Consider the following 20,119-nt stretch of genomic DNA (forward strand, 5'->3'; position numbering starts at 1 on the left):
AAAAGATTCCATGCTCCTGGATAGGAAGAACAAATATTGTTAAAATGTCGATACCACTCAAAGCAGTCTACATATTCAATGCAATCCCTGTCAAAGTAACACCAGCATTCTTCACAGAGCTAGAACAAATAATCCTAAAATTTGTATGGAACCAGAAAAGACCCCGGATAGCCAAAGCAATCTTGAAAAAGAAAACCAAAGCAGGAGGCATTACAATCCCAGACTTCAAGCTATACTACAAAGCTGTAATCATCAACACAGTATGGTACTGGCACAAGAACAGACACACTCAGATCAATGGAACAGAATAGAGAACCCAGAAATGGACCCACAAACGTATGGCCAACTTTGACAAAGCAGGAAAGAATATCCAGTGGAATAAAGACAGTCTCTTCAGCAAGTGGTGCTGGGAAAACTGGACAGCGACATGCAGAAGAATGAACCTGGACCCACTTTCTTACACCATACACAAAAATAAACTCAAAATGGATAAGAGACCTCAATTTAAGACAGGAAGCCATCAAAATCCTCAAGGAGAAAGCAGGCAAAAACTTCTTTGATCTTGCCCACAGCAACTTCTTACTCAACACGTCTCCGGAGGCAAGGGAAACAAAAGCAAAAATGAACTACTGGGACCTCATCAAAATAAAAAGCTTCTGCACAGTGAAGGAAACAATCAGCAAAACTAAAAGGCAGCCGACAGAATGGGAGAAGATATTTGCAAATGACATATCAGATAAAGGGTTAGTTTCCAAAGTCTATAAAGAACTTATCAAACTTAACACCCAAAAGCCAAATAATCCAGTGAAGAAATGGGCAAAAGACATGAATAGACACTTCTCCAAGGAAGACATCCAGATGGCCAACCGACACATGAAAAAATGCTCAACGTCACTCATCATCAGGGAAATACAAATCAAAACCACAATGAGATACCACCTTACACCTGTCAGAATGGCTAACATGAACAACTCAGGCAACAACAGATGTTGGCGAGGATGCAGAGAAAGAGGATCTCTTTTGCATTGTTGGTGGCAATGCAAGCTGGTGCAGCCACTCTGGAAAACAGTATGGAGGTTCCTCAAAAAGCTAAAAATAGAACTACCCTATGACCTAGCAATTGCACTACTAGGCATTTATCCACAGGATACAGGTGTGCTGTTTCGAAGGGACACATGCACTCCCATGTTTATAGCAGCACTATCAGCAATAGCCAAAGCATGGAAAGAGCCCAAATGTCCATCGATGGATGAATGGATAAAGAAGATGTGGGATATATATACAATGGAGTATTACTCGGCAGTCAAAAAGAATGAAATCTTGCCATTTGCAACTACATGGATGGAACTGGAGGCTATTATGCTAAGTGAAATTAGTCAGAGAGAGACAAAAATCATATGACTTCACTCATATGAGGACTTTAAGAGACAAAACAGATGAACATAAGGGAAGGGAAACAAAAATAATATAAAAACAGGGAGGGGGACAAAACAGAAGAGACTCATAAGTATGGGGAACGAACAGAGGCTTACTGGAAGAGTTGTGGCAGGGGGGATGGGCTAAATGGGGAAGGAGCATTAAGGAGTCTACTCCTGAAATCACTGTTGCACTATATGCTAACTAACTTGGATGTAAATTTAAAAATAATTTAAAAAAATAGGAAAGGACTTCGTTTTAATGGGAAGGCAGTGTGTGAAACTAAAGTGACTTGGCCTTTGGTGCTAGGTAGACCTTCTCTGACCCTCAGTTTCCTTATCTGTAAAATGGGGTTATGTGACTGTTGTGACGATAGGAAGAATGTTTGCACCAGATCTTGCAGAGTGCCTGGCAATTAGTAGCTACTCAATATCTGCGGCTATTTTTAATAATAACGTTGAGTATATTAATAAAATGAGCTTAACTGGAAAGGAATCTCAGCATTTGCATCTCTGGAGTTTGGCTAGCAGCTTTATGTTTGGTCCTGCTTTGTTTTGCATGCAGTCTCTGTAAATAATTTCAATCAGATGTTTTTCCTTTCTATTTTGCAGTTACTTTCATGTCCCATCATGAGTCACTGATAGGCCTCAGGTTGAAGAAATGCTCAGGGGAAAAGATGTCTCTTTTCAAGTTATTTTATTCAGTGGTCATTGAAATCCTTTAAAAACACACACTTTTTACTGGAGTTCATTGTTCCCTTGATGTGCCAGGCCTTTTCTTCACACGTTCCTGAAGTCAGCGTGCCTCCTTCTTTATTGTGGTTTGACCTGTTATTCCCTATCATTCATGGTCTACCTCAAATCCTCTCCTCCTAGAAAAAAACCTTCTCCATCTACCTTAGCTTACTGTGACTTCATTTGGCTTTTTATTATTGAATTTTTTTATGATTTATCTCTGATGGCTCTAAAGACAAGGCCTACAACTTCCCTATTCTGGATTGTTTTTCATCTTGTGAGTTGTAGCTAGGTGGAACATGAAATAATTGTAGTGTGCTGTGATCATTTGAAAAAATGAAATAGAGGCACCTGGGTGGCTCAGTCAGTTGAGCGTCTGACTTTGGCTCAGGTCATGATCTCTCAGTTTGTGAGTTTGAGCCCCACATCAGGCTCTGTGCTGAGAGCTCAGAGCCTGGAGTCTGCTTCAGATTCTGTGTCTCCCTCTCTCTCTGCCCCTCCTTGACTCGCGCCTCTGTCTCTCTCTTTCTCTCTCAAAAGCAAATAAACATTAAAAATGTTTTTAAAAATGAAATAGAGTAGAAATATCAGAATGTATACCATGTAGGGGTACCTGGGTGGCTCAATTGGTTAAGCATCCGACTGTGGCTTAGGTCATGACTTCACGGTTCGTGAGTTCAAGCCCTGCATCAGGCTCTCTGCTGTCAGCACAGGGCCTGCTTCAGATCCTCTGTCCCCCTCACTCTCTACCCCTCCTCAACTAGAGCACATGTATGCATGCTCTTTCTCTCTCTCTCTCAAAAATAGGAGCACCTGGGTGGCTTGGTTGCTTAAGTGTCTGACTTCAGCTCAGGTCATGATCACATGGTTTGTGAGTTCAAGCCCTGCGTTGGGCTCTCTGCTGTCAACGCAGAGCCTGCTTCAGATTCTGTGTCTCCCTCTCTATCTGCTCCTCCCCCGTGCTCCCTCTCTCAAAAATAAACATTTAAAAATAAATTAATTAATTACTTAAAACTTGAAAAAACATATGTGTGCCATGTAATAAAGGGAAATATATATTACAGAAAGCTTCCATTTCATTCACATTCTTCTTTTTTTTTCTTATGTTTATTTATTTTTGAGAGAGAGAGGTGGTAGTGGGGGGTGGGGTGCATGCATGAGCTGGGGAGGGACAGAGGCGAGAATCCCAAGCAGGCTCTGCATTGTCCTTGCAGAGCCAAGATAGGGGGTTTGAACTCATGAACCATGAGATCAGAACCTGAGCGGAAATCAAGAGTCAGATGTTCAACTAACTGAGCCACCCAGGTGCCCCCCCAAGATGTCTCATTCTTACTGCATGTCTCCATCAAAAAGTTTGAAAATGTTAGTTTAACCCATACCTGAAGCCTAAGTTTAGTCTTTGGAGTTTTGGCGCCCCCTTGCACAAGAGAGGAGCCAAGACTAGATGCTTTGTCGTGCTACAAAGTAGCTACGATAAAAAGTGATCTTAATGTAATCAGCTTTGGTTATCCTTGTGTGTGCTGCTCAGTTGTTACTCATACTGATATTTCACTTAGGACCAGTTCCCCTTGCCGTCCAATATCCCCATATTGTTCCCAAATTACCCCTTTCCTCTTCCCAGCTGGTACTTATGGAAAACACACTTGTGGATGGTTTTAGTAGTAATGAAAAAGTAGTCTAAGGGTTTGATGAAAGCTGAGTGTTGAAAGTACTGAAGAGTTAAATAGTAGCCTAAACAAAAATAGTTAAATCCGCTACAAAAAAAAAAAGAATTAAGTGTATTTCAAAATCAAAAAGAAGTTATTTTTGGATCATGCATGCTGTTGTTCCCTTCCATTATCTTGGATCATTAGGAACACAAAATAGATCTACAATTGTAATTCCTTGATTCCCTTCCCCTGTTGTGCTGAATACCCTTTTCCCTTTCGATTCTTTTTTCATCTCATCAATCTTAGCCTTACCACCATCTTTTTGCTGCAGTTCTGTGTATCAGACCATATATCCTGCTTTCGGTCTTTTTTCACCCTCATGTGCTATCAGCAGTGATCTTCTATTTGCCAAATATAGTGGCCTTTTTTGAGTTTTGGTTTTTTTTTTTTTAATTTTAGAGAGAGAAGAGGGAGACGAGCAGGGGAGAGGGGCAGGGGGAGAGAGAGAGAGAGAGAGAGAGAATATCTTAAACAGGCTCTGTGCTCAGCATGGAGCCTGATAACGGAGCTCGATCCCACGACCCTGGGATCATGACCTGAGCTGAAATCAAGAGTCGGACGCTCAACCAACTGAGCCACCCAGGTGCCTACCCCCTTTTTTCTTTTATTTTTGTTTTAATGTTTATTAATTATTGAGAGAAAGAGAGAGACAGAGCATGAGCATGGAGGGACAGAGAGAGGGGGAAACACAGACTGTGAAGCAAGCTCCAGGCTCTGAGCTGTCGGCACAGAGCCCAATGTGGGGCTTGAACTTGCAAACCGAGAGATCATCATCTGAGCCGAAGTTGGACGCTTAACCGATTGAGCCACCCAGGCACCACCCCCCGCCCCCCCCCCCCCCCCCCGCTTTTTTTGGAGTGTTTAGTCACTCTTCTGTTTCATTTGAAACAGCCCATCTTCCCTATACTGAAACTTTCTTCTTCTTTCCATGATCCCCTTTCAGTCTGTCCCCCAACTCTGGTATCCCTTGCTGGCTTCTTTTCTCTTTCCCTAGATGGAGTCTCAGCCTCCTTCTCTGACTCTCGGTCTTCCTAGAAGTGGGCATGTCCCAAGGCTCTGCCATTGACCCTCTAATTTTCTTAGCCTCTGCTTTCTCCTTCAAGAGGCTTATCTACTTTTATGAGCTCTCTGTGACCTTTATGAACTTGACCCCCAGATCTTTTCCCAGCCCTAGCCCCTAACCTCTAAGGACTAGTTCCATATTGCCAATTCCTGTTCTAATATCCCACTTTAATCTGCTTTCATCAAAAATTATGTGTTGTCTTATACTGAATTCCTCCCATTTGACCCAAACCCCTTAACTAAGCTGATTGATAATACTTATTGTCATAAAGAAGTTTGTGCCTTTTCACCTAATATTCCCATTCTTGCAAATTTATCCTAAGGAAAAAAGTTTGAAGAAAAAAAAACTATAGTCTGGAGACGGAGTTTTTGGATTTGCAGTCTACCCCTTCCACTTACTGACTGTGTGATCCTAGGCAAATTGTTAACTTCTCTGTGCCTTGGTTTTCTGATCTGTAAAATATATATAGTACCTAATTTATAGGTTGTTGTATGAGTTAAGTGAGTTATTATGTAAAGTACTTATAACCATACTGATATATTGTAAACACTGTATTAATATTAGCACTTACAGCGGGGCTCACATTAACTTTATTTATAATAGTTAAAAACTGGGAACAATCTAGAAGGAATGTTTACATAAAATTTACTAGATCAACCTGGTAGAATATTATATAATGAAGACCATAATTATGAAGAGTATGATAACATGGAAAATGTTTATGATATACTTAAAGATAGTATTTTTATGGGGCACCTTGGCTGGCTCAGTCGGTGGAGCATGTACCTCGTGATCTCAGGGTTGTGAATTCAGGTGCCACGTTGGGCATGGAGCCTACTCAAAAAAGAAAAAAAATTTGTTTTGGATAGTGAGATTAGGGAATTATGGCTTTTCCCACTTATTGTTATAATGTTTATGTGAAAATAAAAAATCCCAGAAAAGGAGAAACTTTCTTCATCTAAATTTGCTTTCAGTATTACCATAAGTCTCCCAGGTGTGATATTTGAGTCATTCTTGACTTTAACCGCTTGCTGCACAGCCATTCACTAACTCATAAAATTTATTAAACTCATGTCTTTGCGTTCCCATTACTGATACAATGTCCTCCTAACCTTTAACCTAGAATATTGCAATACTCTTTTTGACTTGTTTCTTTTTTCCATCCCATCTTGTACACTGTGGCAGACTACTTTTTCTTCTAAATTATCATTTTGTACCCATCACGTTTCTTGCTCAGACATTTTTGTTGCTCTGTGTTCTTCAGAAGTTGAATCCCAAACTCATTAGCTTGGCATTTATCTTTGACCACTTGAGTTCTTACTGATTATACCTGCCTCTGAACTCCTATAGTATTAATTGATTATAGCAGTTATTTATAATGAGTTGTGACTTGTATGTCTGTATCCTTTTCTGTAAGTAGATGGTAACCGTTTGAGGTCAGGGATGAGTTTTTACTTCTGTGTTCTCAGCACATAGCAAGTCCTTTCAGTATGTGTTTTTTGAGACATAGAATCAGTAAGCTTAGCAAAGAGAGCCTGTAATAAAGTAGTTTTCAGGTTCTCAAAGATTTTAAGCCTCATTACAGTATAAGGGAAAATGATTATCATAGTTGGGGGGGAAGCTATGTACTCCATATAGATGAATAGTTTTAACATAAAACAATCTCTTTGGGGTTCATTCTGGGCCTAAAGTTATTTATTCCGCTTTTAGATTCTCCAGGGAACCAAAATTCTCAATTGCAATTCTCTCTGAAATTACCTTACAAGGTAAATGACACACAGTTTCCAGGTTTGTCAGAGGAAAGAAGGAAAATTCAAACTTGGCCTATGGTATTAATGAGGGATTTAAATTAGCAAAGAACAAATGTATTCATTTAAGGAAGACCTTATTTTATAGTAATTTTTTTGGTTAGAAATCTTGAGGGGGACTAGTTTTGCTTTTAATGGGAATTAAAACCAAATTATTCAGGGTTAATGTGAAATTTCAAGTCCTTATTTATTTCCTTAGCGCCAGCAGAAACTTCAGAAAGAACGCCTCATGAATGACTTCTCTGCAGCCTTAAATAATTTCCAGGCTGTGCAGAGAAGGGTATCTGAAAAAGAAAAGGAGAGTATTGCCAGAGCAAGAGCTGGATCTCGTCTCTCGGTAAGTTTATTCCCAAAAGAAGACCTCTGCAATTTCGTGATGTTCTTTTCCATGTTGTTGGGTGTTTTTTTTCCTCCTGACTCTGACCATTTTGACCATTAGCTTTTGTTTATTATCCCCATCCCCCCCCACACACACCTCAATGATAATAAACAGAGACATTAGCTGCTATGAAAATGCCAGATTGGTACAACCTATATAAAAAATATGTATGCAGGGTGCCTGGCTGGCTCAGTCAGTAGAGCATGTGACTCTCAATCTCAGGGTCATAAGTTCAAGCCCCACGTTGGGTGAAGAGCCTACTTAAAATAAAAACTAAAATAAAATATGTATGCATATGGTCAAAGACCAGAAAGGAATATGCCCAAAGTTTTGAAAAAGTGACAGGTAGAATTGCATGTAATTTCTTTGCTATTATATTTGTCTTAAAGACTTAAAAAAAGAAAAACATGAATCTATTTTCTAGAATATAGCAGGCAAGGTTTTTTGGACTAGACCTCTCTTTGAAATGAACTAATACTAAATTTTATCAGAAGTATAAAAGAGTCACGAAAATATTAAGGTCAAAATCTAAGAGAGGGTGAGAATCCATAGAGAGAGGTAAGCTGAGCACTGAAACTGCTTTTGCATGGAGTACATTTATGGACAACAAACTTGAACTTCAATTTTGATGTTTTTATGGCATGAGGGGGAACAAAAGTCAAAACCCAGAGTACACACAAGGTGGGGAATCTAAAAGAAGGTACTACTCCAATTAAACTGGACCCTAAAAGGCTATATGCTTTTAGGGATGGGTATGCCAAAAGTAAGCCCTTCTTTCCCACAAAAAGATTGCATTAGCACTGAGCTGAGCAGGTGGTGGAGGACAGCAGGGGAGAGGGGACATTCAGACAATAAGTTGTAGCACAAAGGAACCTTGAACCAAATTTACTGCCCAAATTCATACTACATGAGTGGCCCCAAAGCCTCAAGCTTCAAGTAGTTCTGCAATGGTAGAGTACGTAGGTGCCAGGCAGAAGCGAGTACACATCCTTTCTTGTTAGATAAGCCTAGCCCTGAAAGAATACCCTCAAACAATTTTTGTAGCATAATGATCAGCACTGGGTTAAAAATAACCAAGTACACAAAGAAATAACTCTGAACAAGAACTAGTAGGAACAACAGTGAGGTGAAATAGACCTACAGAGACTTCATATATTAGAATTAGAAGATAACTGTAACTTACTGGGTTTAAAGAAATAAAAGAAAAAAATTTTAAGTCATTATTTTATTTTTTTTCTAATGCTTTCCTTTTTGAGAGAGAGACAGAGCACGAGTGGGGGAGGGACAGAGAGAGAGGGAGGCACAGATTCCGAAGCAGGTTCCAGGCTCTGAGCTGTCAACACAGAACCCAATGCCGGGGCTCGAACCCACAAACTCTGAGATCATGACCTGAGCTCAAGTCGGACACTTAACTGACTAAGACACCCAGGCGCCCCAAAGTAAAAGAATTTTGAAAACATCTACAGGAAGCAGGAAACTATACAAAACTTTGGAAAAGAGTCAGAATATTTTCTAGAATTGAAAAATATGGAAACTAAAAACTTGATTGATGATTTAACTAGAAAATAGAAGATATTTTCTATCTTTTTTTTTTTTTTAATTTTGTTTTAACGTTTATTCACATTTTGAGAGACAGAGTATGAGCAGGGCAGTGGGAGAGAGGGAGGGAGACACAGAATCCGAAGCAGGCTCCAGGCTCTGAGCTGTCAGCACAGCACAGATGCAGGGCTTGAACTCACGAACTGTGATTGTGACCTGAGCTGAAGTTGGACTCTCTAACAATTGAGTTACCCAGGTGCCCTGATATTTTCTATCTTACGATATTATGTATCAGCATGTAGTACGGGGTTAAGAAGTTAAATAGGAAAAAAGATTATGAGAAATGGAGAATGAAGTGAAGGATCTAACCTAGTTTTAATTGGAGTTTCAGAATAAGAGCGGAGCAAACTTAGAACAGAGGTGATATTTGAAGAGATAATGGCTGGTAATATTTTAGAACTTATGAGAGGCACTAATCTTCAGTTTCAAAAAGGCAAACAAATCTCAAAACAAATAAAAGACTTGCATGTAGATACATCAGAGAGAAACTTCAGAACTCCGAAGAAAAAGGAAAATTGTAAAAATAGCCAGGGAAACTATAGAATACCTTCAAAGATGCAGTAGTTGGATTGGCAGTTGATTTCTCAATATCAACAGTGGAAGCCAGTCAAGGACTGTCTTTAATGTCCTAAAGGACAATAACTGCCTACGTAGGATTCTAAACCCAGTGAAAATAGATATCCAGAATGAGGGCTAATTAAAGACATTTTCAGTCAAAAGTGAGTTTACTCTCAGCACACCTTACTTAACATTCTAAAAAATGTACTTTAGGGAGAAGGACGGTGAGCTCAAATGGAAAGTCTGAAAAGCAGAAAGGAATGAAGAGCAAAGAAAGTGGTAAATATGTGAAAAGACAAACCACAAACAGAGAGAAGATATTACTATATGTATACCTGACAAGGGATTAGTAGTAACCAGAATATAGAAAGAATTCCCATGAATCAATATGAAAAAGATACAACCCAATAGAGCAGTAGTTTCTCAGACTTTTTGATCTCAGGACCCTATATTACACTTAAAATTATTAGGGACGCCAGAGAGCTTTTATTTGTATGAATGGTATCTACTGATAAATACTAGAAATTAAAACTGTGAAGTTTTAAAAATGTTTATTCATTTACAAATAATAATAAACCCATTACATATTAACATAAATATAAATTAGATTTTCATTAAAAATAACTGCTTTTGGATGTACTCTGGTACATCCAAATCTGTTGGTCTGTTTTGTATTTTGATTGGATCTTTTATCCACATATGATTTTTATATCATGTATTTATCATTTGGAAGATATTGATTCCCCAAGTTATGCAGGTCTTCCAAATGTTGATATACTTCAGTATACAATATCAAAAGGTAATATAGTTATCTTCAGTTTTATCAGAAAAATCTTTAAGAGACTTTAAGAGAGTTGTGAAACTATTAAGTTCACAAGTGGTAGATACAAATTTTCCAGCATTCTGGTTTTTTTATTTGAAAGCTAGATTTTTTTTTAGTTTATTATTTATTTTGAGAGAGAGAGAGAGAGAGAGAGCGCGAGTGAGCATAAGTTGGGTAGGGCCAGAGAGAGGGAGAAAGAATTCCAAGCAGGCTCCTCCGCGCTATCAGCTCAGAGCCCGATCAGGGTCTGGAACTCACAAACTATGAGATCGTGACCTGAGCTGTGATCAAGAGTTGGATGCTTAACTGACTGAGCCACCCAGGTGCCCCTGGAAGCTAGATTTTTTATCACTGGCAACACACATTGTCCATTGTTGTCCTTGAGGTGACAAGCTTACATTGTTTATCTTCAAGAACTTATCTGCCAGGGGCGCCTGGATAGCTCAGTTGGTTAAGCATCCAACTTCAGGTCAGGTCATGATCTCACAGTCTGGGAATTCAAGCCCCGCATCGGGCTCTGTGCTGACAGCTCGGAGCCTGGAGTCTGCTTCGGATTCTGTGTCTCCCTTTCTCTAACCCTCCCCCGCTCATGCTCTGTCTCTCTCTGTCTCAAAAGTAAATAAACATAAAAAAAGAAAAAAAGAATTTATCTGCCAAATACCCATGTGAATAACCATAGGTTGTTATACATATATCACACATACAGAAGTTTGTAATTATATATATGGACAAATTTTATTAAAAGTTTACATATTTTTTAAAGTTTGTAACAGTTTTATATATAAATTATATTAAATATGTAAAATGATGTCCCCTAAAAGGAAGTAGCTAGTTCAGCCAGCAGCTCAATTACACATGTGCTTTTCCTGGAGACAAGCATTGGATTTCTGTACAGCACAGAAGTGCTTTGTGTGTACGTGAGGTCTCATACGGAATGTTTTAAAGACCTGTATTGAGGTCTTGAGATATACTTAGTTTATAATTTTATTGTCTTCATTAAGGACGAACTGGCTTTTTTGTGTATAGTGATGAAGAATACAATAGCAGTAGTGCAGTTTGGTGCCACTGCCTTGCATTTGCATTAAAATGCCAGCAGTTTTATCCACCATTGTTTTTGTTCCATGAGTGTAAACATCAACACAGTGAAAACAGCAAATAACATCTTAGTATTACTTTAAATAATGGTCAAATGGAGAGGTACTCAACTTCTTCAGTAGTTATGAAACTGCAAATTAAAACCACAATGAGGTACTATTTCATGTCCAAAAGTAGGGCAAACATTTTAAATTCTGTGAAGACTGAGGGTCGTTGTTACAGATACGATACAACAGGAACTTTCCTACCTGGCCAGTTATAGTCTGAAGTGAAGCAACCCCTGGAAAACATTTTGCCTGTAACTTCAGAACACATCAGTTCTATCCTAGAGAAAACTATAAATTTTTATATCAGGATATATGTATTAGAATGTTTACAGCAGCATTTTTTGTAGCAGTCAAAAATTGGAAACCTCCGAATGTCCATCTGTTGTAGAACAGATAAATGCATTATGGTGTGTTCACATGCTATAATATACAGTTAAGTAAGGAAATGCATGAACCACAGTTACATTCAGCATCAGGAATGGATCTGGCACAATCTGGTTGTGATCCAATCAAAGCATGAAAGAATACAAACAGTGTAACTCCATGTGAAGTTCAAAATCAGGTAAAATGATATTAAATACGGATACATATCACTGTATTAAAAGTACAAGAAAGTGATCACCATAAAGTCAGGGTAGTATTACTTTAAGGGCAAGGGAGGGGGTTTGTAATTGGAGAAGGGCACATAGGTAGGCTTGAGGACACTAGCAATGTTTTTGTTTCTTTCTTGATCTGGGGAAAGAATAAAAATTTAAAAAAAACAACCAAAAAAACCTCACAGTGTTCCTCTGGATGGGTTGAATTTTGAAATTTTCTCCATTTTGTTTGCTCTTTTAATTATTGCTATTATAAAAAGGCAATTTTTTTAATCGGAATGGATTGCTCTTTTAAAGTCTTTTCTTGTTTTTAATATATGCATCAGACAGATTTTTGAACTGAGTCTGCCACTTTAGTGCCTGATATGTCATAAATGTCCATTTAAAAAAATCTTCACATGTTGTGAAAGTTTGTTTCCTTGCAAGTTTTCAACTCTTTCCCTTATTCTGCCTCCATACAGATTGTAAAATAGATTATCATGATTACTGTTTACTCCTCTCTCCTACCCATGTTCTCTCTGTCCTGTTCAGTAGGGGTGCCGTTCTGAGCCCAGATATGCTTTTAGCTACTTCACACCCATTTCCTAGTCGAGACAGATTGCCAGAGGCCTGTGTCATCTTACAGATCCTGTTGGAGCCAAGGAATGTTGCTTCTTTATACTGTAGCGAAAGGAAGCATTGTTTTGTGTGTCTGTGACGTATTTCTGGATAACAGCAGCAATAATGCCATCTGCTTTCTAGGCGGAGGAGAGGCAAAGAGAGGAGCAGCTCGTCTCATTTGATGGGTAAGGAATTATCCATACAGCCTGCTGGCTGGTAGAGATGGGATTCTGTACGTTTTACTTACCTCTAATTTTAAAAAACAATACAGAAAAGAAGGAAAAATAAAGGGAGATGTGGGGTGAGTAATTTATAATCCACCAAATAAAGTTAAAAAGTCAAAACCGTGGGCTTTTCTAAGATCTTTGAATTAGGGAAGGAATAATTTCAAGGTGAATAAAAAAGCCAAAGGAATCCCTGATGTCTTTGTGTTGGGAAGAGAGCTTGGCTCCCTAGGAGTGAGTATTAACACATGAATCTACAGATTAGGATTTTACCTCTAATTCAGACTTAAGGTTTTCAAAGTTCTTGGGTCTCTGTTTACCCATCTGTAAAACGGAAGCAACTCATTCTTTTAGGAGCAGTACAAGAAAAAAAGCAAACAATTTGCACCTGAAAGACATCTTCTTTTTTCACTTCTCCAGACTGAATTAACCAGTTGCATAGAAATGTATTTGTGGTATTCAGAACTTAAAATGCTTTATCATAGGTACGTATCTGTCTCTCCCCACTACACTGTGAGCACCTCAAAGGTGTGCCTGGTGGGATCTATTTTATTCAGTTTTGTATCTCTAGCGCATGGAGGAAACCCTTTAAATACTGTGGAGATGATGTCTGATTTATGCCTACTATTGGGAAAATGCTTAATACTGGATTTCCAAAGTGTTTTATGTCTAGTATAATATGTAGTGTGCCTTTTTTCTAAATATGGTACCTGAAAAGAAGAGTTAAAACATTTCACTAGCTTTTTATTTTAGTTTTCTTTTGAGAGGCATTTAACCCAAAGCATAACCTCAAGGAATTTTCTGAAAACCAGAGGATGTGATTCTGTTAGACAAATTGGAAAAGCACTGACAGATCACTTAGCCTGCTCTCCTCCACCCATTTAGTACCCGGGAGACCAACACAGCTTGCACTTTGAGAGGGGATGGGCCAGTATGCTTCATTGACTTCAAGTCTCTGTCCGCTTTCCTTGTCTAGTAAGCCCTGGCAAGATTGCAGAATGTGTACCCCTAGCTGGAAAACAGCAAGGAGTCCCGTCCCTTATAATCCTGCTTCATCTCTGTTTTGCCCATGGGAGCTGAGACTTTGCTTTCTTGGTGTTATCAGCTCTTCGCCTCCAGATAGGAAGAACATGGCCCTCAAGGACTTTGTATTGATACCAGAGGTGTTCGAGCCCTAGTAGTGTCCTTGGATAGGCTCTGCTGGTAGTCGAGATGTTGTAGGCGTCTCGTGTACACCTTAGAGAGGAGGAATCAACTAATGTGCTTGTCTCCTTGCAGCCATGAGGAGTGGAACCAGATGCAGAGCCAGGAGGATGAGGTGGCCATCACTGAACAGGATCTGGAACTTATTAAAGAGAGAGAAACAGCAATTCGGCAGCTGGAGGTGAGAGCCAGGTTGTGTTGTTTGTTTGACTCCGTGTATCTGCACTCTAACCCGCCTGGATTTTCTCTCAGTGATTATGAAAAAGCATGAAATGAGTCCTTATGTGATTTGTATATTATATCTCAGTGTAATCATGGTGAATTTGAACTACTCTTACGACAGTACCGGCCACGGTGCCCAAAAAGACTCAAATCCTTTCTTCAATTACCATATCTTACATGGTGTCCACGAGAATGACAGAGCAAGGCATGAAGAACAGAGCAAGGCCAACATATATTTTATTGCTCGTTAATACTTTGCCCCTAGACCTCTGTGTCAACTTCTAGATCAGGTAGGAGTCTATGGAGAGAGCCCCTTTGCTTAATCTGAGTACCTCAGAATAAAGGCAGACCAAAAAGTTTGCTTAATTTTTGTGCCTCCCAAAGTCCAGTCCCAGGTTGTGGATATGAGTTCAGTGCAGAGAAACAGGAACAGTTTTTGAGGTGGGGGTTGAGGGAAAGGTCTCGAGGCCTTTCTTACCTGATTTTCAGGTTAACCTTAACTTATGTAGTGACCAGCATATTCTTTTTTTTTTTATGTTTATTTTTGAGAGAGAGAGAGAGAGAGAGAGAGCATGAGCACACACAAGTGGGGGAAGGGCAGAGAGAAAGGGGGACAGAAGATCTGAAACAGGCTCCGCACTGACAGCAGAGAACCAGTGTGGGGTTTGAACTCACAAACTGGGAGATCATGACCAGAGCCAAAGTCGGATGCTCAACCAACTGAGCCACCCACAGCAACCCCATGACCAGTATATTCTTAAACTTAAGGAGTTTTCTCCTCCACGCAGCTAGAAGACTGCCATCCCTGGGGGCAGTGGGGAGAGGGGGGCTGTAGAGAGGAGAAACTTGGAGCGCGTCTATGACCTTCAGCTGTGGCAGTGGCTCTGAACTCTGACTGTACCTTAGTGTCACTTGGAGATTTTTTTTCCAAATGCTCAGCTGTCCTCCCTTACCCACCAACTATTAGTTTCGATTTTGTGAAATTCCTATTTTTTGTATGTTAAAAATGGGCAGATATCCACAAGAAGCCCTGGGCATGGATTTTTTTTTTTTTTTTTTTTTTAACAAACCTACCAGGTGATTATAATGGACATTCAGGGTAGAGACTCACTGCCCTAGAGACCATTGGTGTTTGTGTTTATTTTTTTTTAATGTTTATTTATTTTTGAGAGAGAAAGCATGAGCAGGGAAAGGGCAGAGAGAGAGAGAAAAAGATGATCTGAAGCAGACTCTGGGCTGACAGCAGAGACAATGTGGGGCACGAACTCACAAACCGAGAGATCATGACCTGACCCAAAATTGGACACCCAACCAGGCGCTCCTGTGTTTTATATATATATATATATATATATAATATATATATAAAATATTTAATATATATATTGTATATATATATTAAATATTTATTTTTGAGAGAGAGAGACAGAGTATAAGTGGGGGAGGGGCAGAGAGAGAGGAAAACACAGGATCCAAAGCAGGCTCCAGGCTCTGAGCTGTCAGCACAAAGCCTGACATGGGGCTTGAACTCATGAATGGTGAGATTGTGACCTGAACTGAAGTTGAAAGCTTAAGTGACTGAGACACACACACACACACACACGTATATAATTTTTACTAATTTTTATTTGTAATTTTTTTCACTTTTTATTTTCTTTTTTAATTTTTGTTAAGTGTCTGTGTTGAGATGGAACAATTCATCCTCAACTGTGATGATTTTATTGTCTTCAAAGATGTCTTATTTTTTCTCTTTTTCACCTACTGCAACTAATCATCAACTTGGTTCTCTGACAGGAGAAATACTGTTCTAAGTCGAGTGAGACATGGAGCTAAGGAAAGGAGTGTAAGGTGGTGGATGTCAGGAGCATAGTGGGCACTTGACAGATTCAGGAACATTAAGTCCAAATGCCTTAACTGGGGCTGGATTTTCCTCTCCAGTCATTTCCTACATCTACTGTACAAACCCTATTCTTTTTTCTTTTTTTAAGTTTATTTATTTATTTTGAGAGAGAGCGTGCGCGCGCGCACACACACACACGCACACGCATGCCCACAAGTGGGGGAGGGGCAGAGAGAGAGGGGGAGAGAGAGAATCCCAAGCAGGCTCTGCACCATCAGTGCTGAGCCCAATGCAGGACTCAAACCCACGAACCGTGAGATTGTGACTTGAGCCGAAGTTGGACACTTAACAGGCTGAACCACCAGGTGCCCCACAAACCCTATTCTAATGGAAAAACCACACAGTGTTGTGTCTCCTCGATTCTCACACTGCACTTCTAACATTTCTGGCCACCAAACGTGGGCTTTATCCACATGAAGCAATTCTGTAACACCAGCTGGGTGTTTTACAATTTAACCCAATTCTGACACTGTCTACCTGGAGTTAGCATCAGATCCCACAGGTTAAGGGCTCAATCCCATAAGACTGCATCCTCTCTACAACCTGGGAAGCCAGTTGTAAGTCTAGGTTGTTACCTGTGCTTCTGACAGGCTGTCAATTGGAGGTTCTCATGGCCTTGGCTTTGATTAATTTGCTAGAGCAGCTTAGAGCTTAGGAAAACAGTAGGTTACTGCTTTATCATAAAAGGTTACAGCTCAGGAGCAGCCAGATGAAGAGATGCACAGGGGAATGGGTGTAGAGCTTCCATGCCATCCCCACGTGCACCACTCTACCAGGACCTCTGTGCTCACCAACCCAGCAGTGTTCTCAGTCCTGCCATTTAGTATTTTTGTGGAGGCTTCGTTATGTAGGCATGGTTGATTAAATCATTGGCTATTGGTGGTTGAGTCAACCTCCGGCCCCTCTGATGAGAAGATTGGTTCCCCTGGCAACCAGCCCCCATCCTGAGGGGCTTTCCAAAAGCCTTGTTCTTTTTTTTTTTTTTAACGTTTATTTATTTTTGAGACAGAGAGAGACAGAGCATGAACGAGGAGGGTCAGAGAGAGAGAGGGAGACACAGAATCCGAAGCAGGCTCCAGGCTCTGAGTTGTCAGCACAGAGCCCGACGCGGGGCTCGAACTCACGGACCACGAGATCATGGCCTGAGCCGAAGTCGGCCGCCTAACTGACTGAGCCACCCAGGCGCCCCCAAAAGCCTTGTTCTTAACATAAGCTCAGGTGTGGTTGAAAGGGGTTTCTTATGAATAACGAGAGATAATTTTATCTCTCTTATCACTCAGGAAATTTCAAGGGTTTTAACAGCTCTGCTCCAGGAACAGGATGAAGACTAAATATATACTTCTTATTATAAATCACAATTGCATACCTGTGTTGTAACCAAACTGGGCTCTTTGCTCTTTAATTCTGTTAACTTTTTGTTTTTATGGCTCCTCTTTTGCTTTAAGGTACAACTCAAGTCCTACTTCTTCTGCGAGCCTTTCTCTACACTCCTTACTGTACTATTTACTAGTCACTTCCTATATAATGACTTATAAAGAAAAGTACTGATCCCACCCCCTTCCATCCCACCCCAGTAGCTAGTCAGTCTTTCTGTATCTACAGCAACTAGCAGACTGTCCCAACTACAGTAGACTCTTAGCAAGTAATTGAGGTTTTGAGGTGCTGGTAAGAACTAGTCTTGCTAAGCTATGATTAGGAAGTCATGGCTTTCAAGGCATTGTTTTTTATTGTGCCATTCCGAGAAGCAGTATATTGCAATTGGAAGCGCCTGGACTTGGGGCACCTGGATGGCTCAGTCAGGTAGGCGTCCGACTCTCGATCTCAGCTTAGGTCTTGATCTCAGAGTCATGAGTTTGAGCCTCGTGATAGGCTCCATACTGGGCTCCGCGGAGCCTACTTATAAGGAAAAAAAAAAAAAAAGAGTGTAGGCTGTAGAGATATTCTGGCCCCAACGCTTAGTTTCCTCACTGACCAGCTTTGTGACCAGTTATATAACCTCTCTGAGCCTTATTATCCTCAGAGATACTTGACTTCATACAGTTACTGAATAGTTAATGTAAATATCATAGAGGCATAGTAACATAATGAAAATATCATGAACTTTTCATTCTCAGCTCTGCCACTAGCTATCTTTGAGACCTTGGGACAGGTCATAAACCTCTCTGAGCCCCAGTTTTCTGTACAATGGGGATAATATATGTTTCATTTTGTTGTCATGGGTACCAACTAAGTAATGATTAATAATAGCTAACACTTATGAAATGCTTATCACACAGTTCTGAGAACTTTATATCAATTTATTTAGTACTTCTGTGCTTTAGTATGAGATGGGTACCGTCATTATCCACATTTTAGAGGGGCTGGCCCAAAATGGTACAAGACTGTGGAAGATTAAATTCACACAGCAAGACTGTGGGTCCTCTCTAGCTGACATTCAGACTCTAAGAGTCTGTGCTGAATTATCTACCTGGTATAGTTCTTGGCACATAGTAGGCATTTAGTAAATGTTAATTAACATTATTTTCACTTTCAGTTTGTGGAGAAAGCATGATTTATGAGCCTTAGAAACACGTGTTATGTTTATAGCCAAAATTTTAGCTAAGTAGAGGAACTGAATTGTCTAGGCAACATGTTGCCTAATATTAATTATTTTTTGTGTTCCTTAGGCTGACATTTTGGATGTCAATCAGATATTTAAAGATTTGGCCATGATGATCCATGATCAGGGTGATCTAATTGGTATGTATCATTGATACCTTTACCATAAGGTGAATTAATAGTAGTATTTGTGTATGAGGAAGTCAGTAAGATGTGTCTTAGGAATTTAGGAATGCCATTTAAAAATTATTAAATTTGGGGCACCTGGGTGGCTCAGTCGGTTGGGCATCCGACTTCAGCTCAGGTCATGATCTCATGGTTCACAAGTTTGAGCCCCGCATTGGGCTCTGTGCTGACAGCTCAGAGCCTGGAGCCTGCTTCAGATTCTGTGTCTCCCTCTCTTTCTCTGCCCCTCCCCTGCTCGCACTCTGTCTCTGTCTCTCAAAAATGAATAAATGTTTAAAAAAATTTTTTTAATAAATAAAAATTAAAATTATTAAATTCATTTTCTTAGCCCTTTTCTTATAGTGTCAAATGTAGATGCAAAAGTGACCCCCATGAGTACTCAGCTCACTTGCCATAGCGTCTTTTTATTTTTGTTTATTTATTTATTTATTTTTTAATGTTTGTTTATTTTGGAGAGAGAGAGAGACAGAATGTGATCAGGAGAGGAGCAGAGAGAGAAGGAGACACAGAATCCGAAACAGGCTCCAGGCTCTGAGCTGTCAGCACAGAGCCCGACTCGGGCCTCGAACTCACAAACTGTGAGATCATGACCTGAGCCAAAGCCGGACGCTCAACCGACTGAGCCACCCAGGCACCCCTCCATAGCCTCTTTTTAAGTCTTTGGCTGTTTAGGAAAATAGCTGTTGGCTTCCCAGCTTTTATCTCCAGAAACTTGCACAATTTTGGGATTAGTAACTCTTTTTTTAAGCTTTTTTATTTGGAAATACTTTCAAGTTTAGAAAAGTTGCAAAAATAAAAATACTACAGGAACTCTTTTGTAACCTTTACCCGGATTTACCTCTTAATAACGTTCTACCCCATTTGCTTTATATTTGCTCTAAGTCTTTCTCTCTAAATATATATGTGTATACACGATTTTTTCTGAAGCATTTGTGGGTCAGTTGCATACTTCATAACCCTTTACCACAAAAAGAGTTCAGTATTTATTTCCAAAGAATAGAACTTATTCTCTTACCCAGTTAGTAACTTTTGATTTCATGGCTGGATAGCTGGATAGATGGTGGTCAAACCAGAACCCACAGTATCAGGAGTGTGTTTAATTTGCCATCTTGAAACATCGAGTGTGGTAAAATCATCCACTACCCTTCTTTTTCTTTGCAGACAGCATAGAAGCCAATGTGGAAAGCTCAGAGGTACATGTAGAAAGAGCCACTGATCAGTTACAGCGAGCTGCCTACTATCAGGTAAAAGCAGGTACCAAAGAAAGTCACTGTGCTGCAGATTTATGGGCCATCACAGCTCATTGACACGTTCAGAACAGCTGCAGCCTTTTGCCTGTTAGGTTTGAGCTGGAGGCAAGTG

The 20,119-nt window shown here is 39.9% G+C and overlaps 1 protein-coding gene across 1 annotated transcript in view; it reads left to right on the forward strand.

Moving 5' to 3' along the window:
- Positions 1-20,119, forward strand: part of STX12 (syntaxin 12) — a 41,977-nt gene that overhangs the window by 19,167 nt on the left and 2,691 nt on the right. The window contains exons 4-8 of the mRNA XM_015075061.3: positions 6,930-7,067; positions 12,569-12,612; positions 13,930-14,035; positions 18,640-18,712; positions 19,919-20,001. Of these exons, the coding sequence (XP_014930547.1) occupies positions 6,930-7,067; positions 12,569-12,612; positions 13,930-14,035; positions 18,640-18,712; positions 19,919-20,001 (444 nt within the window). The remainder of the gene's footprint in view (positions 1-6,929; positions 7,068-12,568; positions 12,613-13,929; positions 14,036-18,639; positions 18,713-19,918; positions 20,002-20,119) is intronic.

This window comes from Acinonyx jubatus, chromosome C1 (genome assembly GCF_027475565.1).
Source record: "Acinonyx jubatus isolate Ajub_Pintada_27869175 chromosome C1, VMU_Ajub_asm_v1.0, whole genome shotgun sequence".
Taxonomy (NCBI): Eukaryota; Metazoa; Chordata; class Mammalia; order Carnivora; family Felidae; genus Acinonyx; species Acinonyx jubatus.